This window comes from Nyctibius grandis, chromosome 2 (assembly GCF_013368605.1).
Source record: "Nyctibius grandis isolate bNycGra1 chromosome 2, bNycGra1.pri, whole genome shotgun sequence".
NCBI lineage: Eukaryota > Metazoa > Chordata > Aves > Nyctibiiformes > Nyctibiidae > Nyctibius > Nyctibius grandis.
Genome location: NC_090659.1, coordinates 16,671,971 through 16,696,719, shown reverse-complemented (window position 1 = coordinate 16,696,719; position 24,749 = coordinate 16,671,971). Strand labels below are relative to the sequence as shown.

The following is a 24,749-nucleotide window of genomic DNA, read 5'->3' as shown; positions in this document are numbered from 1 at the left end:
GCTCTTAATGACGCTAATTCAGCGTAACTGTTTGACACCGGCACTCCCGATGGCTGTCGTTGTACCTTTGCCAGTTGGGGCCTGGGCTGGGGACAGCTGGGTGCGCACCTTCAGGCCACCCAAAAGCTGCCGGCTTCGGGGGTGGCCGCGCTGCCCGGCGGAATGAGGCCTGCTGAGGCCAAGGGAGGGCGGAGGGGCTACGCGCTACACCCACAGCGCAGCGGAACTGCCGTATACCCAACGGGGCCGCTGAAGGGAGAGCTAGAACCTGAGGGCACGACGGGCCGGCTCCCCGCTGCGCTGCGGGCAGCCGCCCCCCGGCCCGCCTGCCCCGGCCCGCCGCCGCCCCCCGAAGGCCTTGCGCTGCGTCTCGAGGCGGCCCCGGCTCGGTCCCCGCGGCGCCGCCTGGCGGCCGCTGGAGAAACACTGGACGGAACGGTGCTGCCGCTGCCGCTGTTTCCGGCGGAGCCGCGGGACGCTGCACCGCGGCGGCGGGACGCGGCCGGAGAATGGCGGCGCGCTGGGCCGCCCGCGGCGTGCGGGAGAGGCGCCGTGAGTGGCGGCGGTCGGGCGCGGGGGCAGCGGGGCGCCGGGCTGGTTGCGGGCTTGTCCTGCGCCGGTGCTTTGAGGGGGCCGGCTTGGGGCGGCTGGGCCTGGCCGTGCGGGGCGGCTCGGGCCGCCGGCCATCCGGGCTGAGGAGGCCGCTGTGGGCGCGGGCCGGGGCGCGGCGGCCGTGGGGACGAGGCTCAGAGCGGGCGCGGTGCGCAGGGGCCTGTGCGAGGGAAGAGCCTTTGCAGCCAGAGAACGTCGTTCAGCTTTCGTTGCGACAGAGTTCTCTGTTGTGAGCTCGAGCAGCACTGCAGGGACCGAGAACGGGCGGGCAGTCAGGGCTGCTGAAGCGCTCACCTTACGCATATTGAGGCAGACACAATAGCAGTGCCGTGGCCCGTCTTACTTTCTGTAGAAACGAGCATCTTATAAAGAGGCTTTAAAATCTCCTTATTGCTTATTTTAGATCGTTCCTTTTACCAGGGTTCATCTCCACGCAGACTGTTTCTCGACTGACATCAGATGAAGTGATTCAGATGCGTAATGAGCTCTTTACCAAAGAGAAAGAGAGACAGTTGTCTCTGTATCCACGGATTGAGAAAATCGAAGTAAAATACACTGGAAAATCTCATCCTGGCAGTGTGTTTGTAATGAACAAAGCTTTGTCTACTCCGTACAATTGTGCCATGCGTAAGTGAATGGACTCCTAAACTAGTGTTGTGCCACTGGTGATGAAAATTGTGCTGCACAATTGAAGTACTTGTCATCCAAATTTGAAATGTTAATATTACTGACATTTTAATCACCAAGGTAACAGACATGCATACAGGATATTTGTAGTCGGTATGTTTAAACTACATTTGTACTAAAATACACCAGCAGAAACTGAGTTAATTTTTGGAGGCTCTATTACAGCTCATCTTTCCAAGTCATTTACAAAAATGAAACTTGTAGTTTGTTGTTACAAGTGCAGGTGTCTAAACTGCTGACTCTGAGGAATATGGTTAATAACTGTGTAATACTTTTATTACTTTCTTTAGACTTAAGTGAATGGCATTGCAAGAAATCCGTTCTAGCTCTTGTGGACGGTGAAGTCTGGGATATGTATAGACCCTTGACTAAACCGTGTGAAATTCAGTTCCTTACTTTCAAAGATGAAGATCCAGAGGAAGTAAACAAGGTAAGCCTGTATCTTATCCCATTGTATGTGACCCTGATTATGACCACTTGATTTTGTATGCCCCTTTCAGTTCCATGTCTGTCTGCTTTCTTGAACTTTGTTGTTGTGAAAGTTCAGATATTTTTAATAGTTGCTTGGTGCATCATGGTTATCATTAGCTGGACCAGGGTGTGGGCTAGGGTGATGTGCGAGAATCCCTTTCAACCTATATTGTTGTATTATTCTATGATTTCAGATTTAAATATCTCCAGGGAAACATCTGGCTTGCATTTGAATTGCAGTTTTGATTTTTTTTTTTAATTGATTCAATATGGAGAATCAGCTCAAAATAGAAGTTTAAATATTAAAGAAAGTAATACTTGGGTTGACAGCTAGATTTGCGTGTCATTCAGTTAAATGTTGGTATTCTCTTGGACTAAATAGCCGATATTCATCTGGTATGGGTTGTTAGCTTCTAGGTAATAAATCTGTGTTTTGAAATTCTTTTTATAGGCCTATTGGCGTTCCTGTGCCATGATCATGGCATGTGTGTTGAAGCGAGCATTCAAAGATGAGTACTCAGTGAATCTGATTAAAGCTCCAGAGGTGCCAGGTGATATGTTTTATATTGTTTGCCTTGTTTTTTGCTGCTGCTTAAGTGAGTGTCTAATAGCGTTACCAAAAAAACCCAGGGGCTCCTTTTCCAGTGGTTGAAGGTACTTAGCATTGCTATGTGTATTACGTGCTGTTGTAGCCTTTAATTTATAGTAATCATACTGGAAACTATTTTGTTATCAAAGTACAGAAAATTGGTCTGTGTGGCAACTGGATTTCAGACTCCTTAGGATTTCATAGGTTGAGTTAGTAATTTAAGGACATAACCTTTTTATTGTGAAGTTATGTAAGGTATTTAGATGATGTGATGTATTTCTGTGAAATTTGCTCTAATAACTACATAACCTTGTGAGCACTTGAGTGACTAAAAATTATGATGTATACATAAAGTTGGAAGATTATTGAAGTACAGACAGCGTTAGTAACAACTTTTGCTCATCTGTGACCTGATTTAAGATATACAAAAGTGAGAAAATGCACAAGAAAGGTTATTTAAATAGCAAAGCCTGTGTGATTATGCATGTGATATATAAGAAGGTTGGTTGCTGGTCATGTGGAGTCCTCTTACAATTGATTTCCTTTTTAGCAATTTCAGCATTTGTCTTGATTGATGAGTGTAGAGTGGATATTTCAGTTCTACCAGGATTTGGAATAATCTTGTATATACTAAGCTATATCGTTATACTGTATGTATAGAAATAGTGTGAGCTTACTGCGTTCGTAAGCTTGATTTCTAAGATGGCAATAACTGAATAACTATACACAAAGAGCATTCTAATGACTACCACAGAAATTTGTGTTGCCTTTATCAGAAATTTGTGCCATGCTTGTGTCATGGATAAACATTTTACTTCAGCAATAATACTGTCTGATTTCTCTATGCAATAAATTCCTCTTTACAATTTAATAGTGCAAATTTACTTTTAGTATATGATGCATAGAAAGGAAAAAATGTGAAATGTTTTCAAAGTGGGTTTTTTTTCCTTTCAATGTTAGATGCAGTTTTGGAAAGCAGTATAATGTTTTTTGTTTTTCTCTCTTTAATGGGGTTGTATTATACTGACATTACATTAAAACTCATTTCAAATGGCTTTCTCATTCAGTGAAATGAAATGAAAATGATATAGGTTTAATCTACCATTTGACTGTATAATCACAGCTGAAAATTTGTATCTTATGATGGATTTCTTGAGATCATTCTGGTTTTCTTCTCATTTGTTTTGATATATTTATAAGAATATATTAAGAGAATGAAATACTTTGTTATAAACATGAATATTTTTCTCTTTGGAATTGAATTGCAGTGATCTCTGGAGCTTTCTGTTATGATGTAATTTTGGACAATAGACTGAATGACTGGAAACCGACAAATGTAAGCACAATAACTTCTTGCCCGAAAAGTTATCTCGCTTTCATCCTTGTTCAATGGTTCTTTTTTAATGGGGGAGACGGGACAGTGAGTTCTTTTTCTTTTTGTCAGGTATATCTATCTACACTAATATTTTCTTTTAGGTCAGGAGTACCCTTTGGAAACTAATCTCCGCATTTACTACATACTAGCTGTGGTTGCAGAGTGCTCTTGGAGCACACAGACTGGATTCCTTTCAGATGAAATTAAACCTTGAGCTGTCCTCCAGATGCTTTCAGGTTTTAGGTCTGTGGGGCTAGAGTAACTTCTAGTCAGGAATACAATTCCAAAAACAGTTGATGTGGCTGTTGGGACCTCAGTTCCGTCTTTGTTACTATGCAGCTCTGCTCCTACTCAGCTGCTCTTACCTGGTAATGTAGATGCAACCATAGTCTTCGTGTGAGTAGAGCCCCCTGAAAATAAAAATGTGTCTAATATTGGTACAAGGCGGAATTTTGGTTCAATATGATCTTGTGGTTGAAGTAACTTGGTTTGAAATATTTTCTATGTGACACTATAAATGTAATATCTCCTAATAACAATTTCTTATTTGTCAATAAATCTGAGTATGCAGAGCTTTGGATTCTGGACCAAAGTGATCAATTTCTATTTATTAATTATTTGGTACTTTTTTCCATTTGATTCCATCACAATAGAGGTCATTTATAAGTGGAGTCACGACTCTGGGAAACAAGATACACAGATGAATATTTAACAGCAGCAAGACTGTATGTGTATATATCATGTTGTGAAAACCTGAGGAGTTTAACTCCAATTAATATATATTGTTTCTGATGGAAAAATGCCTATTGATTTGATTGGGCATTGAATCAGTCCATTTAAACAGTGATGATCTGTAGCAATCTGCTGCTGATAAATAGTAAGAGTTACAATCCTACAGCAATATTCTTATATTTAGGGTTTATAGTAGATGATCCTTATTGTTTTGACTAATATTTACTGTTTCCTGTGCTTTGTCTGTTCACTACAGCTGTGAAACAATGGTGATGGTTTTATATGTGTCAACTGTTTTTTAGGACAACTTCCGTTCTCTTACAAGGGATGCCAGAAAGCTAATTGATAAAGACCTGCCATTTGAAAGACTGCATGTGGAAGCAAAAGTAGCACATGAAATGTTTCAGCATAACAGGTAAATGTCTGAATTTGCCCTTCTTTTAGAAAGGCAATTAGAAATTCATTTAAATCTCTGGTTGGTTTTGAGAATTTAAAATAAAATGTGACAGGTGAGGGTAAGAAGGTACTTCTCCTGCCGCTGTGAGTGAACATGCCTCCATTCTATTTGTCACTCTGTCTTATTTTGGTTTTAGCGTTCGCTCCAGGGGCCAACATCAGGCACCTTTGCTTGATGTAGTTTTGTGACAAATGACTATAGACTTCTCAGTTTAATAGTGAGCTTCAAGATTTCACTATTTTAAATTGAAGCTCTGTGATTAGACTTGGCGTGCTAGTTATTCTCAGCCTTTTCTGAAAGGCTTTCGTATTGAAAGAAATGCAGATTTTTCATACCTTGGTACCTTCAAATGAAGATTTGACGAAATGCAGTTTTTGAGCTCTGCAGGAGGAAAATTGATAAAATACTCTGGCCTGTGCTATAAAAGAAGGCTTGTTCAAAACACTCCAGTTGTCTTCGCTGAAAAAACACTTAAGCAACGTTTTGGGAAAAAAATGCTCTGGTCCACAGCTTTTTGGAAGTTAGAGAGGGGTGGAGGAAATGATAAATGATTTATCATTTTGTGAACCAAAATAAAATTATCCTAAATCTAAAGTTGCAAAAAAACCTAGTTTTTAGTGAGGATGATCTTGATGTGACATACGGACTAGCATCTCTTAGCTATGTTAGCTGGCAAGCATTGACAGCAGGTGGGAGGTGACTTTTGATAATAGTTTAGACATTGTATGTGAATTTGAGTGTGTGTAGAAAGAGCAGAGAATGCTTTGTTGTCTTGCAGATGACCAGCTGTTGAGGACCACACATTGCATAAAAATCAGTTTAGGTGATCTGATAGTGTCCTCTAGTCTTACATGTGACTTGAAAAACCTCTTATTTTTATTTCATTTTATCTTTCTGAATACAAAGTTCATTTTAGTTATTTTAGTTCATTTTATCTTTCTGAATAAAACTCTTCTGAGAGAGCGTGGCCCTCCTATAACACATACATAGAATAGACTAGGCTATTTCAGTTGGAAGGGACCTACAACGATCATCTAGTCCACCTGCCTGATCCATTCAAGGCTGACCAAAAGTTAAAGTATGTTATTAAGGACATTGTCCAAATGCCTCTTAGACACTGACAGGCTTGGTGCATTGACCACCTCTCTAGGAAGCCTGTTCCAGTGTTTGACGACCCTCTTGGTAAAGAAATGCTTCCTCATGTCTAGTTGAAACCTCCCCTGGCGCAGCTTTGAACCATTCCCACATGTTCTATTGCTGGATACCAGGGAGAAGAGTTCAGCACCTCCCTCTCCACTTCACCTCCTCAGGAAGCTGTAGAGAGCAATGAGGTCACCCCTCAGCCTCCTTTTCTCCAAACTAGACAAGCCTAAAGTCCTTAGCTGCTCCTCATGGGACATACCTTCCATCCCCTTCACCACCTTTGTTGCCCTCTTCTGGATTCATTTGAGTACCTTCATATCCTCCTTAAATGTTGGGGCTCAGAACCGCACACAGTACTTGAGGTGAGGCCACACCAACACTGAATACAGCGGGATAATCACCTCTTTTAACTGGCTGGTTATGCTGTGTTTGATGCACCCCAGGATGTGGTTTGCCCTCTTGGTTGCCAGGGCACACTGCTGACTCATACTGAGCCTGCTGCTGACCAGCACCCCCAGATCCCATTCTGCAGGGCTGCTCTCCAGCCACTCCTCTCCTAGTTTATACTTGTGCCTGATGTTACTCCCTTGCAGGTGCAGAATCTGGCATTTGGACTTGTTAAATTTCATGCCATTGATGATTGCCCAATGCTCCAATCTATTCAGATTCCTCTGCAAGGCCTCTTGTCCCTCAAGAGAGTCAACAGCACCTCCCAGTTTGGTATCATCAGCAAACTTGCTAATGGTGTATTCAACTCCTGCATCCAGATCGCTGATAAATGTATTGAACAGAACTAGCCCTAGAATTGAACCCTGAGGGACACTGCTGGTGACTGGTCGCCAGCCAGATGTAGCCCCATTCACTACAACCCTTTGAGCCCTGCTGTTCAGCCAGTTCTTCACCCAGCGCACTGTGAACCTGCCCATCCCACAGTTGGCCAACTTGTCCAGAAGGATGCTGTGAGGGACAGTGTCAAAAGCCTTACGAAAATCCAGAAAAACTGCATCTACTGCCTTCCCTTCATCCAATGGGTGGGTGACCTTATCATAGAAGGACATCAAATTAGTTAAACAGGACTTTCCCTTTGTGTACCCATGTTGACTGTGCCTGCTGATTGCATTGTTCTTTAAATGCCTTGCAGTAGTACTCAGTATAATCTCCATAATTTTTCCAGGAACTGAGGTTAGACTAACAGGTCTGTATGACGTGCTGTATGAAACATGCCAATAGGTGTTGTCGTATAAAATTAAGAATTTAAATCTGTTTCAAAGCTCACATAAATATGAGCATGATTTTTAAGAATGCTCCTAAAATTGATCTCTTAAGTATTCTTATAAGAGCTATGTGTCAAAGATGAGGATTTTTTTAATCTTTTTTTGTCTTGTTCAGATACAAAATGGAGATGATAGAACGAAAAGCTTCTCAGAATACGGAAGGAATTGTAACATTACATAGGTGAGCAAAACTGAACTCTCATTCTGTAATGATTCACTGAAAGATTTGATTATATTGCAAATACTCTCTGCAAGTGGTAAGAGTAAGTTACTTGTGATGGTTTTTCAACTTAGAAATCACTTGTATTCATTGCTGTCTGTAGTCTGTCTTAAGTTGTTGTTTGGGTGGGCTGTTTTAATACAACCATTGTTTCGTGATACTTAACACTTGGTTGATCTCACTACATTTCTACTTCTTGTTGTGTTAAAGGTGGTAAGTGACAGAGAGATCTTACTGCTTTAAATGCTTTAACATAAAATCTAAATAAATCTCTAGAGCATGACAGGTTAAATAAAATACAAACCAAATACTTGTTTGAAAACGAGTTAGCATTGTATAGTGGATTTTTCTTCCAAAGTTGTCAAGACCTTAACTGGCAAGCTACTGCCTTGTAGTGGTGGAGATGAGAATGGAGCTGGCTCCTGGCACACAGTCAGATGTAAAGTTCCTAGGCTGGAGGCAGGAAGCTTGTATTGTATCTCAGGCATATAAAAGAATTTGTGACTAGCTTAGGCTAGTGTAGGATCATCAATTTTCTAGATGTCTAAATTGTTCTGCATTTGATTTTGGAGTCCACATCTCTCTAAAGGAACAGATGTCTTTGCAGTGGTGGTTCTTGAAATTTTAGAACGATGTCTCTTATTCTCTCCTTCCTACCTCTCCTTAGTTTGCTTGATAAGAGAGAAAATGGGCTTACCTGTTGATTTCTGGGAGAGGATTGTTATAAATGTTCTTTTGCTGTACATTGTTTTTTGTCTCACTTTTCTTAATTGATTTGCAGTTTTCCAAGACCTGAAAGGGAAATACCTGTGCAGGTTGTAAACACTGTATTGTGGAAAATGTGTGGCCTTGGAAACAAATCTTTTTCTGGTGAATGACAGAGTTATCCCACTTTTAAAGCCAACATGGGTTCAAAGATTTGTTAAACCTAGGATCCTCTTTCTAGACTTGAGGTTTAAATTTCATAAGTTCATTTTAGGAAATTGTATGACCTGTACTTTTGCTTCAGGAAACCTAGAAATGCTGAACTGGGGTTTTGTTTAGATTTGGTTTGGGATTTGTGTGGATTTTCTTTCATCTGTCCTGTAGATAGGAATTTGCTAATCAAAAATAAAAACAAATAGGCTTGTATTTTTCTCTAGATATGTTTGACATAGGGGTTTTTTTTGCTCCCATCAGGTTTGGTGACTTTGTAGATGTTAGTGAAGGCCCTCATATTCCAAGGACAAGTTTCTGTTTCCAGTATGAGATAACAGCAGCCCATAATCTTCAGACTAACCAATCTGAATTGATAAGGAGGTTCCAGGGTGTGTCACTGCCAGTCCATTTGAAGGTAACTAATCCATTTTGTACTGGTTTTCATTCTTTAAGTTAGGGCATTTGTCTTACTTTCCGATCTTTATTATATGCTGTGCTGGTAACTGAATGTAATTCAGAGGTGAGAACAGTAGCAGAAAGGGAAGGCCCATGATGATGATGACTGTGTTGGATATTTGGCATTTGTTTTCCTGGAATTATGGTGGATGTGAAATCGGAACTAGAAAACTTTGCATCAGAGGGCTCTTGATGTTATTTTTCAGTACTGAAAGTGTTGTTTTGGTTGTGCAATTTCTGCATGGATATTTCATTTACCTTGCCTTAGTTGTGCATGCTAACCTTCTGAAATCGAGGCTGCTGACAGTGTTTATTCAGATTCAGGAAAGAGCAGAACTTTGAATTTATACTCGTGATAAAGGATACTATTTCAAAGTCTTTCATGACACCAAAGTAAAACTTAACAACAATAACAAAAGAAGTCCTAGCACTAATCAGTCTTAAACAAAGGTTTTGCAGAACTACAGGTGGAGGCAGGAGTCTTTCTTCCCATTCCTGTTGACTTACATGATTTTGACCTGTGGTTTAGCACATGTGCTATTGTCTCAGTTGGGGAAGTTTTCAAGGGACAAGTTCCTTACCTCATCTCTGTGTACCCTTCCCCATCATAAGATTTTAATTCCCATTTTTGCCCATGACCCCCTCAGTGATTCCACACAATGAGTGGGTGTGATCAACAGACATTTATTCAAGTCCCTCAAAGGAATATGGGCAAATTGGACACTGGTATCATAAGCTGTAACATCTGAATTAGGGTTTTGTGCCAGCATTTCTATACATTTGTCAGAATCTATTCTATGACAAGTTTTTTTTTTTTTTTACCTCCACTAACATCGTTTAATGACATTTAATGCAGGCTCACCACACCGTGTGGCACAAACTGCTGGAAAGATCAAAGAGGCTGGTAAGTCTCATTAATAGTGAAGTACAGCTTACCAAATATAAAGATGTGCTGTGATAGAGTAGAATTTGAGTAGTTAGAGATGGGTAATATATTCAAGAACATATCTTTAGGAATGGAAATGTTCACAGGTGAAGAAAAACTGAATGCACAGGAAAATGAACGGCTGTGTAGTAGAGGACGTGCTAGTATTGTTTCTGAAGTCTGGTTATTAAAATGCATTGTACCATTTAAAAAAAATGCGCTATTGATATGATTTGTACTATTAAAAAAAAGGAGCAAATTTTATCAGACTTTCCATCTATGGCTCTGAAACTGTCTGCCGAGAACCCCACATGCTTTTTATAATAATCTCTCTAAGCTGTTGTTAATTATCACTTTAAACTATATTAGTATTTTTCAAATTCATCTCTAGAATTAATGTGGTATCACATATGTGTAAAATTTAAAATTATTTTTTCTTGTTTTAATTGTGAACATGAAATAAGAAAACTAAAAATTGGAATAATGTATTTACACTTACCTAGATTTTAGGTAATAACAAGTTTTCTGCCACAGGTTGCAGAGAACATATGCAAACGTGTTTCTTATAAGTAAATGCAGGAATAAAATCTAATACCACTGGGTGAACGTAGGTGGAAGTTACTGGAGATAAAAGGGAATGCAGTTGCAGTAAACTGCATAAATACAGTAGTTTGAGTATTTTTTGCCTGTTTAAAACTTACATGGAAAATAAGAGTTTCTTGCAAACATTCTTTTAAATGAGTGTTTCAAAGTTAAAATGTACTTATCCAAGAGAAGCTTTACAATGACTGAGTAAATGCAAAAAACAAGTTTTTAAGATAAATGGAACTATAAAATATCATAAACCGCTTATGACCAGAGACTCACTGTCAAGGCATGCTTAAACGTAGGAAATTTTCATAAGAATTAAACAGCGAATGTTTTGGATCCTTCAGGTTAAATATTTTACTTATTTGTGTGGCAAGAGAGAGGAAAAAAAATGCTATATGTCTCCTGAAACTTGTTAGCCAAGGATGTGTTCAGAGCTGAACCCACGATATTTTTCTATGAAATTAGTTTGAAGATGCCTGTCATTCAGGTTGTTTAATTTTGGAGACAATAATTGTCTTTGTAGGCTGCCCTTTCTTGTTACAGTGACAGTATGAGGGGAGGATTTCCAGTATCGAGGAGAATTAAATAATTTTAAAAAAATATAACAAAATTAATATGTTTCTGCAGGTCACTGAAGAAAAGTATTTGAAAGCAGCAGCAGAACATGATGAGGCAAAAGATGGAACTGAAGAAGGAAAAACTGTGTCAGTTTAAATTAACTTAAACCTCTAAATGTACATAATAAAATGTGTATTTTTACATGACTTATTTGTGCTGCGTATAAAAATGTCTTAGGTAATTAGTTTCAATGCTGTGGACCTAAATCACGGATAGATGTAAAGCCATTGTCAGACATTTCAGGCCACATTAAAAATTTCACTTTTTTTAAAAAAAAGAGAGGGAGGAAAAGGTAATGTTTTATTTGTGGTAACTCATCCTGCAAGTTACCCTTGTCCTTATCTGGACAACAATGGTATGTGTCTGTATGTTGTCCTCTGTGATTAGTGCAGTTTGGCCTACAGACTGTAGTTGAACTGGCAGCTGGAGAGGCCATCCCCTTTATCTTGATATAATGTCAAGACTGCTTGTTTGTTGTCCGTGAAGAAAGTATTTATTTCTAATTTCTGACCTGATGTTTTTGTTTCTTGCTGGAACTTCCTGATGAAAGTCCACTGAGTTCTTTGCTTACTGCAATAGAAAGTTGAGACAAAGAGTATCTTTAAAAAAAGAAAAAAGAAAAAAGAAAAAAAGCACACTTTCAGAAGGCCATAAAGGGTTACAAAGTATTATTTTACTCATTTTGATTTCCTGTCAGAATTGAAATTAGGTACTCTATTATGTTTCCGGTTCAAAAGACTCCATTCAGTAGACAACTGTGTAATTGCCATTGCTTTACTAATGCAAAAAAGCAGAATGTAAAAGCTGAAAGGTTCTTTGAGTTTAATACTTTCTGCTGTACAAGTGCAGTTAAAGATAATTTTCCAGAACAGTACCAGGAATGTAGTCTATTACTTGCATCCCCAGTGTAGTAACATTTATTATGCATTTTCATTCTTTTATATTTAAATATGGTGACTTCAATTAAATTTCACAAGGGGCTTTTGTTAGATGATGTTTTCTGACATTTTGTATTTTCATCCCTAGCTCATTAGAGCTGTTGTCATTATCCCAGAAGAGATTTTTATTACTATTTGAACTGCAAATATTTTCTCTAAGTTTTATCCAAATTACTATTTTTACCATTAACTGCATCACTTGCTTTCTGATCAATTGACACTATAGTTTTGTAAGGGCAGGGTAGAGGTTCAGTAAAATACATTTAAGTAAGGAAATCTTACATAGCTCAATCGAACTAAATAATAAGTGAGTAAATGCTGAATGTGTCAGAACACTGAAGAAATGCAAGCGGTAAAAGTGGCTTTTGGGGAAATTGCAGAAATCTGCTTAAGGTATGTGTTAAAATATGTTTGCTCCTATTTATTTCTGTGCGTAGTGCAGTCTTTAGCTATTCAAATTTACTGGCATACAGTGAAATCTGAAGTCCGTCCATATGCTAACAGCCTATGACCTCTGGTTTAGTTTCCTGTTAAATCCAACACATCTTTAAAGTGCAGCCCATGCCTTCTCAGAATACTTGAAAAACTGATTTTCTTTTCCTCTTGATTAATGTTGCAGAGGACTTTTTATAATGGTATCGAATGCTTATTTTTTAAAATAAGGTTCCTGATTCAAGGTTTACCTTAAAAGTACACACACACATTCTATGTATTTTTTTTTAAAGACTATAAATGATCTTTGCACTGAATTTTAAATATTTGTGTTTCTTTTAAACCTAACCTTCTGGAGTATACTTTGGCTTTGGACCTGTTGCTTTGGTGTTACTGAAAAAGCAGGCATTGGTTCCTGTCTTCTGGAACACACAATTTCCTGGGTTTTTTGTTTGTTTGTTTTTTTGTTTTTTTGAGGTACCTGCCATCTCTGATTAACCCAAGACCATAGTGAAATAATGCCAGTGGGATCTGATCTAGGTGCTCTGTTTTGAATCTTAAGCCAGTTAGATCATCAACCAACACAGTCTCCTGATGTCTGCTCTGTATTTTGGGAATCCAGTTCAGAATTCCTCCTGAATTCCAGAACCTGCAGAGGAAGACGAGAATGCTGCTGCCTCTTAGGAAATTTTTTAACCTTGTCTGGAATTTCATGTTTCAGAGCTTTTCTGCTTTTTTTTTTTTTTTTTTGGAGGAGGAGGGAACCCGGCTTTTATAGTGTGCGGTGTAAGAAATGGTTTGAAAGGCATATAGCTAAGCTGAAAAGTCTGGAGAAGGAATTTCCCTTTCCTGACCTTTACTGGATCTAAGACAATTGTTGCGGGACTGGCAGGGGAATTTACAGCAGAGCCTGGGGACCCTGCGGAGCTCGCACCACTAGGTGGGAGCAGTGGCTTGGGGAGGAGAGGGGCTGCCTTACTCGCGGGAGAGCAGCCAGAGCATCGCCCTGCGGGGACATCCCCGTGGAAGGGACTTTTGCAAACGCAGAACTACGTTACTGAAAATGCTGTTGAGGGCCGCCAGCTGTAGTTTACATGAGATTAAACTTCCTCCCCCCTTCCCCGGAGGTTTATGTGTAAAAAGGTGGAAGCTCAAGCTTGGTGCCAGCTCACAGCTCGGCTTACGTGGGCTCCAGAAGGCAGGTCTTCCTTTGGGAGAGATGGAGCTGGAGGATGTCTTTGAAAAGTGCCAGGATTCTCACAGAGGACAGTAGCAGTTAAAAGAGAACTGGGTAATAGAAGGTAGTGTCCATTTCTTTCTTACCACCAATATGGTGGTGATAGCAGTTTTTGAAGTAGGAGATGTAGATTCAATTTCCTGTTCTGTGAGAGAGGGATTCAGAGTCGCACTTGCGGCTTGTGTTTTTTTTGTGGAGGATGGATCATAAGGTACTTGGAGTACTCCCTACCCAATCTGTACAAAGCGATGCCACTACTAGAAAAATGTACTCCCCGTATAACAACCAGTGCAACTAAGAAAAAGGGACGGGTGATAGTAACAGGCAACTCTCTTCCAAGAGGCACGGAGGCACCCGTTTGCTGACCCAGTGCACTCTCTAGAGAGGCGCACTGCTTAGCGGGGACTCACATCAGGGATGTCACTGAGAGAATACCGAGCCTTGTACAGTCCACAGACTATTATCCGCTGCTGTTGTTTTACATGGGCACCAGTGATACAGCCAGGAGCTGTTTCACATGGGCAAATCAACAAATGGTTGCAGGACTGGTGCCACAGCCAGGGGTTTGGCTACTTAGACCATGGGACTCACTTTGAGAAACCTGGTCTATGGGGGGCCAATGGGTCCATCTGTCAGAGAAAAGGAAGACCACCTTTGGTCATAGGCTTGCCAAGGTGGTGAAGAGGGCTTTAAACTAAAGTTGCTGGGGGAGGGGAACCTCAGTCCATCCCACTCCTGCCAGTTTGATGCCAGGGCCTGGATTCTGAGAGCCTGGAGAAGGATTGCAGGTCAGCAGGAGAGCGCCTGAAGAGCAGCGCAAAGGAATTGCAGCCTGCAAGTCAGCTTCATCTTGCCTCTATGCAAACGCACGCAACATGGAGAATAAACAAGAGGAGCTAGAGATGTCTGCATGCCTGCAGGGCTATGATCTTATTGGGATCATTGAGACATGGTGGGATGGCTCCTATGACTGGAGTGTTGGAATGGAAGGATACAGGCTCCTTAGGAAGGTCAGGCAGGGGAGACGAGGAGGGGGTGTCACCCTCTATGTCAATGACCAGCTGGAGTGCATGGAGCTCTGCCTGGGGATGGAGAAGGAGCTGACCGAGAGCTTATGGGTCAGGATTAAAGGGAGGGCAGGGACAGGAGACATTATAGTGGGGGTCTGCTACAGGCCACCCAATCAGGAAGACATAGCCGATGAGGCCCTCTACCGACAGATAGGAGTAGCCTCATGTTCACAAGCCCTGGTCCTCTTGGGGGACTTCAACCACTACTGTATATGTTGGAGGGACAACGCAGCAGGGCATAAGAAATACAGGAGATTCCTGGAATGCATTGATGATAACTTCTTCTCCAAATGATAGAGGAGCAGACAAAAGAGAGGTGTCATGCTGGACCTTGTTCTCACCAACAAGGAGGGGCTGGTGGGGAATGTGAAGCTCAAGGGCAGCCTTGGCTGCAGTGACCATGAAATGGTGGAGTTCAAGATCCTTAGGGCAGCAAGAAGGGTGCACAGCAAGGTCCCTACCCTGGACTTCAGGAGAGCAGACTTTGGCCTCTTCAGGGACCTGCTTGGTAGAGTCCCTTGGCATAAAGCCCTGGAGGGAAGAGGGGCCCAATAAAGCTGGTTAGTATTCAAGGACCACCTCCTCCAAGCTCAGGAGAGATGCATCCCAACAAAGAAGAAGTCAGACAAAAACTCCAGGCGTTCTGCATGGATGAACAAGGAGTTCCTGGACAAACTCAGACACAAAAAGGAAGCCTACAGAGGGTGGTAGCAAGGGCAGGTAGCCTGGGAGGAATACAGGGAAATTGTCTGAGCAGCCAGGGATCAGGTTAGGAAAGCTAAAGCCCTGATAGAATTAAATCTAGCCAGGGATGTCAAAGGCAACAAGAAAAGCTTCTTATAGGTATGTCAGTGATAAAAGGAAGACTAGGGAAAATGTGGGCCCTCTCCATAAGGAAACAGCGGACCAGATAACCCTGGATATGGAGAAGGCTGAGGTTCTCAACAACTTTTTTGCCTCAGTCTTCACTGGCAAGTGCTCACGCCACACTGCCCAAGTCTCAAAAGACAAAGGCAGGGACTTGAAGGATGAAGAACTGCTCACTGTAGGAGAAGATCAGGTTCAAAAGCATCTAAGGAACATGAAGGTGCACAAATCCATGGGACCTGATGAGGTGCATCTGCCGGTCCTGAGGGAACTGCCAGATGAAGTTGCTAAACTGCTATCCATCACTTTTGAGAAGTTGTGGCAGTATGGTGAAGTCCCCACTGACTGGAAAAGGGGAAACATAACCTCCATTTTTAAAAAGGGAAAAAAGGCAGACCTGGGGAACTACAGGCCAGTCAGTCTCACCTCTTGTTTGAAAGATTTGAAACTTTTCCAAATTGCAGAATTTTTGCCTGAGCTTAGGACTCTTGAGCCTTCAGTTTTATTTATTGGTTTTATCCAAAAAGGAAACTCAGTACCAAGGTTAAAGATACATCGTGTCTTTATCCTATGAGGTGGCAGTAGGAAGGTTGAGCTGAGTCAGTTCCAGCTTTGTACACACATTATCTGACCAACTGAGATTTTTTCCAAAGAAATATTCTGTTATTATGGATTTTGGAGATAAAAAAGGCAATTACAATGTAGTCTGACTACCTTCATAACAGAAGGAATTAAATGTCAAGAGAGAGTTATTTTTTTCTCACCAAGAATGTGAAAGTCTTCCCTGGGAAATTCAACACATGCAAGTGATGAAACTGCTCCTTCATCAGCAGACATCAGCAGTCAAGTCCCTTTATGACAGCAGTCAGAATGAGCTTCCCTTTCTATTTTAACCTCTGTCAAGAAGTAATCTCTTACTGCTGTTTGGTAACTTATCTAATGCTATACTACTCAGCTTATCACAATACTTTGTTATATTTGAAGCCAGTGAAATTGCTAGTGTAGCTGTATTTATTTTATTAGTTTTTTTAAGGAATCCAGACACAGGAGCTCAGTATCATAGAGGCGTTCGATGGGAAGAATTGCAGTGGATATTTATTGAAGAACACCAACCATCTGAAAATGGTAATGCTGTCATGCTGTGGTCTTTCACAAGATTTAACCCCAGTCATGGACAGCATTAACATTTTTTTCAGAGTAAAAAGAAAACCTGTTTTTTTTTTTTTAGTATCTGCTAATATAATATCTACAACTTAATATGCCTGCATTTCTAGGGAATCAGCTATACAGAAAAAAACATATAAATGGTCTAATGACCATATTTATATTTGCTATCTATTTCTTAAGTTTGCAGGTTACTCAGCTTACATTTTGAGGAGAGAAAATGTAAGGGAACATACATTTGATTTTTATAGCGTGACTACAAATCGGAATGGTGAGTGGCAAGACCCATTTTCTTCCTTAATATACCTTCTATTGGCATATGTCTATATAGGATAGAAATGGGAAGTCCAGGCTGGAGAGTGGAAAGGTGGGGTGAAGTAAGGAAGTCGCAGCTGGTCATTGTTTCAGTACCGTGTCGTTCACAAGTGCTGAGGATGGTGCTGTACTCCAGGTACACAGCTCTGATGTTGATTAAAGGCTCTGAAGAAGGGGAAAAAAGTCTCTTACTGGTTGCAGGCTTGGGGTGCTGTGCAGTAAATGAGACTTCTTTGAATGCAATGAGGATCCACGGAAAATATAATGTAATATTTTCCTTTTGTGAACACTATTGACATAATAAATGTAATCACTTGATTAATACTCCACTTTAATCTATACATCCCATGGGGGGAATTTAAGTTGTGCAGACAAGTTCAACAGCATCTCCAGATTTCTGCATGTCGCAGAAATCTTACCTTTCAAATTGTCTTTCAATGTCAGGCATGCAGCTAGGTGCTCCGTAAGTACTGCAACCACATCAGGGCAGTGCCTGGCTTGCAGCCAGTTCTCTGCTAACTGCACCACGGAGAAGACAAGCAGTAGTGACCTGTGAGCCTGTGACTCTCCTGCTCCTAGGGGCTCAGGGACCACCTTAGCTTCAGTAGGAGAACTGATACTGCCAAACCTTGCTTCAAATGGAGAGGGAAATCAAGCTGCGCTGCACTTTTTCACCCTAGTCCCAAGAAATGAGAACTTCTATCGACTGTCCTCCTGTCCTTTGCTGCAATTTCCTCCCCACTTTCAGAGCTGTTTTTCCAGCAAAATGAATGGGAATACACTTTTCTTTAACAAAATGTGCTTCACCACATTGAGAGTCCCCTTTCAGAGCTGCAGGTCCAACTTTGGAAAGATTGAAGCTGGCTTTTACTTTTTGATGGACATCGCCCCTGGCTGTGTGCATCCCCCGGCGAGCCACTGAACTTACAGCCTGATTTAGAAAACACTTACACCCTGCAGCGGTTCTGTCTGAGTAGAACTATCATACTAAGTGAGACTGATCATATGTGAGACTGTTTTGTATGTGAGGCCATTGATTCATAAGTGTCTGCGGTCTCGAGGTGCTCTGTAATCATACCTCATGCTGGTGGTTCACAGTCAAAACACTACGAACAGAAAAGGTTATGTGTATTGGTAAAGCACAAACACTAACCTTATCCCTTTTCTTAATTAACAGTGAGGACTTTTTTTTTGTTTCCCCTTCTGCTCCCCTGTCAAACTAATGTTTCATAACTAAACTATTTATTAAGCAGATTTAATTAGAGCATAAGATAGAGAGTCTTAAAGACTGGTTCTGTCACTTCGATTTGTGTGACTGTGAGTATTTATTATCTATTTTGAACTTCCGCAAAATAACTATAACAATACTTTCATATCTCTGTGGAATTTTCTGAGATTTTTTTCCTAAAAGTTTGAATACACTGGTAGTCCTAGAGTAAAATGAGTATATTTTAATTTTCTCCTAATGACCCATTGACCCAGTTCTTCTAATGAACTGACAATAAAATATCAGAGAAACATTTTCTGTTAGTTTTTCTCTTGCATATAATAAAAATCTGTAGAAATGAATAGAATGCACAGTTATACATGCCAAAAGTTTAATTAATCATTTTTCTTTCCTAAATAAAATGAAGAAATGAAATATTTTTGTGGGAAGTAAAGCCAGAAGACCTGAAAAGCAATAAAACAAAAATAAAAAACAGGATCCTGTGCTCAAAATGTTACACATTCTGCATCCTAGTAAGGACTTATTGACACATAAAGCTGCTTTTTTCCCTGCTTTTTCCAGTGCCTTTAAACCTAGCAAACATTCTCACAAGCGTGCTTGTATGCAGAACAACTAGTCTTTTTACATGTAGAACGGAGGTTTTTCCCAGCATAGCACTGACTGATTCACGATTTCTTTTCTCCTCCCACAGTAGCAGTTTGTTCCATGTGAATTCTGGTAAGAGGCATGATACAGTGTTAATGCTAACATGTAGGAGTCAGTCAGAGGTAAAAACCCCTATCACGATTAGCATTAACAACATACAGCCTACAGAAGATCTCCAGAGACTGGAGTATGAGACATAAAGAACTGAAACCACTGTTTTTTCCCCCTTGATATACCTAAAAAAAAAAAAAAAGACAGAAATGCATATAAAAAAATTCTGTCAAAGAAAGGACAAACACCAGAGGAAAAAGGATTGTAGCTAGTTAAATACACAGGCACCATCTGCTGTACATTTAAAAACAGTCAAACCTGCATTTGTTTTAGTTACTTCTGTAAGAGAACTAGAGTACATTCACTATGATTCTCTGAAGGACTTCCATCATTCTGCTTATTGTGGGTTTTTTTTGTGCTGCTTTACTTGCACTGAGCAGAAGGAATACAGATTGTAGCACAGTCTTGCCTAATTTGTATCCCTTCAGATATCAGTTAATGAAGACTTCTAATATCAGCCAAGTTCCTCAAAATGTTAAGAACCCAAGATAAACAAAAGCAAAAGTGACTTGGGTTTATTTTTACTTAAATAAGACAAAATGCTTATCAGGAGAGCGTACTGTTTAACAGGATGTAAGAAACAGAGCTAAGAAACAGTCATAGTTTCATCAGTATGCGGTGTTTGTGATTAAGCAACAAATATTCCTTTGGATTCTGGAATAAATGAGTGCTGAGCAGAGAGAAAACCTGTTGGACAGATTTAGTTGCTGGTTTAGGATCCATAAACAGGCCTCCTACACCCTTGTTCCACTAGGCTAGAATGAGATTAACGATTATAATTGTCTGTGTTGAACAGTACATTGTTTGCTAATTGCTTCTTAATATTAACCAGTAACTGATGCTTTGACCATAAAATTAATGTGCTGAATTTTTTTGATCAAAGTTGAACATTTTTTTTACTTCTTTCAGCCTGTTATGAGCTCTCTCCTGAAAACTAACAAGGAAAACATATTTCTAGAAATCAGTAATTCTATAAAATATTTCAAAAATCTGCAAAGAAATTGCATAATGAAGTAGAAATGCACTCAGTAGAAGAAAGGTTAGAGAATCCTCATTATATATCCCATTATCTGAAATTGTTTTACAATTTTCAGTTACTTACATTGGTAATAAGGATGGAATAGTTGAGACAGTCATTCCAAGCAGGTTTAAAAAGGCCTAAGTAGTGCCCAGTTAGTTCTCTGCTAAGTGTGTCTTGATTGAAATATATATTCCTTTCTCCATCCTTCTAAAATAAAGCATCGGCTCCAGGGCAGAGTTCAGAAATGGTTGAATCTTGTTTGCTTTCTGTTTGGTCTCCCAGTAACCACTTTTAAAAAAACCCCATTTACTGTTGTTTAAGAAAAAAGTAACAAGAAAAACAGTATGGGAAACAAGACGCTATATATAAGACACAATTTTGGAGATCTTTTTTGTATGTAAATTTAAAGAAACTTATGTACTTTTATAACTTCCCTACTCTTACTAACACATGTTTTAAGAGGAAGTTAAAATGTCATAGTAAGACTGTGATCTAATTTAGAGATTTTAGGGAAATTACCTTTCACTTTGTGCCACTCTAAATGAAACCAGCCAAGTACATGGTTGTGATATGTAAGTGGCAAACAAAAATTCCAAGGTGAGTATAAAATTTTGGTAGGCAGAAAAAAGTGGTTTAGAAATTTCCAAACCTCAAATTCAAAATGATGATTCAGAGCTCTGTCGAGTGTTCAGGCTAAACTCCTACTCAAGTCAGACACTGAGACCTGTGGTGTAACATTTGCATTTGTGGGCAATGAAGTGAACAGTTTCTAAATGTATGCATCAATACTCCTAAACGTTTTGTGTGCATATGTAGTATCTGAGTGGAGGGTGAGGGGTGCAGGTCAGGGGAGGAGGATGAGATGAAGGTTAAGGTATTCATTTCCTTTTTTTTTAGGAAAAAAAGCAAGCAAACTAATGCTGTCAATAAAAGGCTATTGTCTTATCTGAATTTATTGTGGATTAAACCTGATTTGAGCGGGGATTTGCATTTGATGACCTTCAGAGATTCCTTCCAATCTAAATTTTTCTCTGATTCAATTATTGTGCTTTTAATGTCTCTAAGTCCCTGACTCCTTGTTCACTCGCTGTCACCCAGTGGGCATTCATCTTTATGAAAGGCTTGATGCAAAATGTCTGTTCTTCTTGTGGGAACACTAAATTTGGCTTCATTAAGCTTTGGATAAGGATCGCACTAGGCAGTAGGACAAGAGCTTTGCTGCGCTCTCTTAAATGTGCAGCAAAAGTTTGCACTCTCTTAAATGTATTCTGGGTTGCCATTCCTTACACCATGCTTCCCAAACTCTAATTCTTTCAAATGTTTTTAGGGTTTGCCAAAGACTCCTATGGGTTTTGCTAAAAAAGAGAATATTTTTATCTGTGGTTTGCAGCAGCCATTTGTGGTTGACAGCACTTTCCTCTTCAGTTTGCCTTCTCCTGCAAACTGTCTTGGAGAAGGGATGTTTCTGAAATTGATCACTTGAATAGATCTAATAATTGTTTCTCTAAAGAAGCTGAATGAGTGCTGTACTTGCACATGCCTACTTCCAACATTACTGTTGAGTAGTGAGGGAAGCAAGAGACTTCAGGCAGCATTTGCTCTCTGCAGCTTTACTCCAGAGTCAGCCCTTCTAGGCAGAAGTGGGTAAGCGGACAGCCATAACCACAGACAAGCCTTTGTCTTTGGTGCTTTTCTACTCCCATGATCTCGGATTTATGTAATGGAATAGTTTTGCCTAGGCTGGCACCCTAGCATTTTAATTTTGGGTTTAAAAACTGTGTAGCATCTCCAGTGCTGCAAACTGTTTTGCTTCTGTGTGCTAAAGGCAAAAAAAAGAATCATGCTTTATCAGGAAGTGGTGAGAAATGACATGTGTTTCCTCTTGCTGAACCTTTGTAACAGCCTTTTGTACAGCTGTCAGATTTCCATTACATGAACAAATACATATATTGCTGCCTGTCTTCTCACACAGCTCTAAAAAGGTGGTCTTGCCATCAATGGAAATGATGACCATCTACTCATGCTTAAATATAACAAAATAAAATCCCGTATTATTTCCCTTGCAACATTAAAAAAGAAAAAGCTTGTAAGATCTGGTGTGATTTCCCTCTTCCTCTTTCCAGCACTCTCTTCATTCAGTCACTAACATCAGAATAACACATTTATTCTTCCTACCTTATCTGTTGATCTCTGGTCATCAGGTACCATCCACTCATCTGCTTTTCTGTTCCTCTCTCTGTTGTAGTGACCTCAGATAGGCATGTGTTTTAATTTCATTTTCAAACTTCGTATCTGCTTTCATTGCTATTGCCTCCACAGAAACTCTCCGTATCAGAATGGATCTCTCAGACTAGATGCTCTACCCTTTGGTTATTTTATGCCTGTTTGACAGTCAGACGTACATGAAAATGTTGTCCCACCTTGCCTTTTTGTGACTGTTTTTTCTTGATTCTCCTCCCACCTCTGTGGCCACAGACCTGTCTCTGTATTTTTAGCCTTCATTGAATCATTGACTTTGCTGATTCCTCTGAGATGTCCCTCTAGATTTCTTAGTAACAACATTTGAATTAAGACATATAAACTGCAACACACAGTTTTTCCGCCAGTGTCATCTCTGCTTCAGTTATTCTCCATTCACATTCAATTTTTACCTCTGCCTTTTCTGTCAATACTATGCAGAAGTGATCTGTTCCACCAGCCGTGTTCCTTACTGTACTTCATCGACTTGGAAAAGGCTTCCTAGAGAGGTGGTGGATGCCCCAAGCCTATCAGTGTTTAAGTGGCATTTGGACAATGCCCTTAATAACATGCTTTAACTTTTGGTCACTATTTTTGTATTTCATATATTTAAAAAAAAGTCTATGAGTTATTGAGGCACTTATAAAGTCTGCTCAAGTCTAGGTAGCTAACTGTTCTCTAACCTAGGATTTTCTTTGGTCAGTGAAATATCAATGGTTAATCTGTTCCTCCATATCATAGTCAGAAGGAGTACCACAAGTACAGTTCAAACTACTTAGTTTAAATGCAGCAAGTGCTCATTTCCCCACCTTTACATTTGTACATCATTGTACAGTACCTCAAGGGTCTGAGTGGACTTACGCTGTTCCACTGATGGACTAGAATCATCCAGCTTATTAGTCTAGTTATGTGATTAATAGCCAGTTTTGCCTCTCCAGTCCAAATGACCAAATTCTTATTTACCTATTGGTCAAATAGAGGGGATCCTTTGTCATAAATCTAGAGCAAAACTCAACCTTTTGTCTTTGGATTGGTAGCAAGAGGACATACCAGCTTTGATAGTACTTCCCAATATAATTTATTTGTGAAAACGACATACAGGTTAGGAAAGTAATTCCAACTCTGCAAAATTTTGTAGCCAACTTAGAAAAGCTAAAAGATGTTCTCCAAACAGCAAAAAAAATTTAGAACTTTGCCTTTTGGGGAGCATCATCTGAAGGTGCTTAGGGTTGTGAATCACCTCTGTTACAAAGCCCCTTTTCAGTGGGAGGGTGTGAGGGAGAAAAGGCAATTCACCAAGGCCAGAAATCTGCAGTGCTCATGCACGTGCATACATACACCCACAATCATGTTGGAGGAATCACACTGTGATAGACCCCAAGCCTGATGTTTTGAAGTTAAAAGAACAGAGACCCACACTGACCACAATAGGCTTTGAAACAGACCTAGTGAGCCCCAGCCTTTTATCTCCATTTGCCTGCATATAAACGAGACATACCTCAAAAGCACAATGTCAGATTACCTGGTAAAAATAGACTAAAGGCCTGATTCTGGGAGAAAAAACTTGAAGGAGCCTCAGGGTCTTGAAAGAGATGTGTCAGCAAGCAGGTTGTGTGAATAGCTTTCTAGGGGACATGAGATGGGACTCACGTCACCCAGCTGAAGCTATAGAAAAACTAGGTCTTCAATCTATGCTGTCTCTCTGTGTATCCTCCCTTATCATTCACCAGAGAGAGAGTGAAGTGGGCGCTGGCCAAAGGGTAACATGCTTCACCTGTTTTATATCTTTCTTAGAATATTGCAAATTGCCCTCTGGATATGCCTATTTCCTTTTATATGTCAAAACTAAAATTTGGTATCGTATATGAGAGTGGCTTTTGAATGTCTTCCTCTGCAATCATGAAAAAATCCTTTTTGTAAAAAATAAGACCAAAATGAAATGTAACAGTTTCAGAGATGTTTCTCCCCTTGAATAGCAGAAATCTAATTTTGACTGAAAAAGTGTTAGTTAATATAATTAGCACATTCTGTAATTCTTTTAATCACCTACAAAAGGCTGTTACACATAAACAGTATACCAGATACCCATTTTCACATACCCTATTTACATTTCCAGGAGGACTTTAAGTCCTCTATTGTCCTCTAATTTCTCAGAAAGTAAAGGCATTCTTTTTAAAACACTTAGAAAAAGATTAAATTCAAGTCTCTTAAGATACTGGAAGAGCTCCAAAGATGTGCATGTAGATAGAAGAGGCTATTCTCTGCTGAAAACTTCCCTCTGAAATAAAATACACCTCTATTTTACTTTGTTGCTCAAGTAGCTGGATTTTTAAAATTTTAAATGCTTTTTTGCTTGTTCCTTTGTAAATTAAAACCCGCCATATTGAAAAGTTAATAAAAGAAATTATTGATCTT

The 24,749-nt window shown here is 40.0% G+C and overlaps 1 protein-coding gene across 1 annotated transcript; it reads left to right on the top strand.

Annotated features, from left to right (window-relative positions):
- Window positions 1-477: 477 nt before the first annotated feature.
- Window positions 478-11,214, top strand: MRPL39 (mitochondrial ribosomal protein L39). The gene is made up of 10 exons (XM_068425462.1): window positions 478-552; window positions 1,033-1,239; window positions 1,590-1,729; window positions 2,222-2,321; window positions 3,628-3,695; window positions 4,769-4,881; window positions 7,456-7,521; window positions 8,740-8,893; window positions 9,791-9,838; window positions 11,078-11,214. Exons 1-10 carry the CDS (start codon window positions 510-512, stop codon window positions 11,162-11,164), a joined length of 1,026 nt encoding a protein of 341 aa, XP_068281563.1. The 5' UTR covers window positions 478-509; the 3' UTR covers window positions 11,165-11,214.
- The last annotated feature ends 13,535 nt before the right edge of the window (window positions 11,215-24,749 follow it).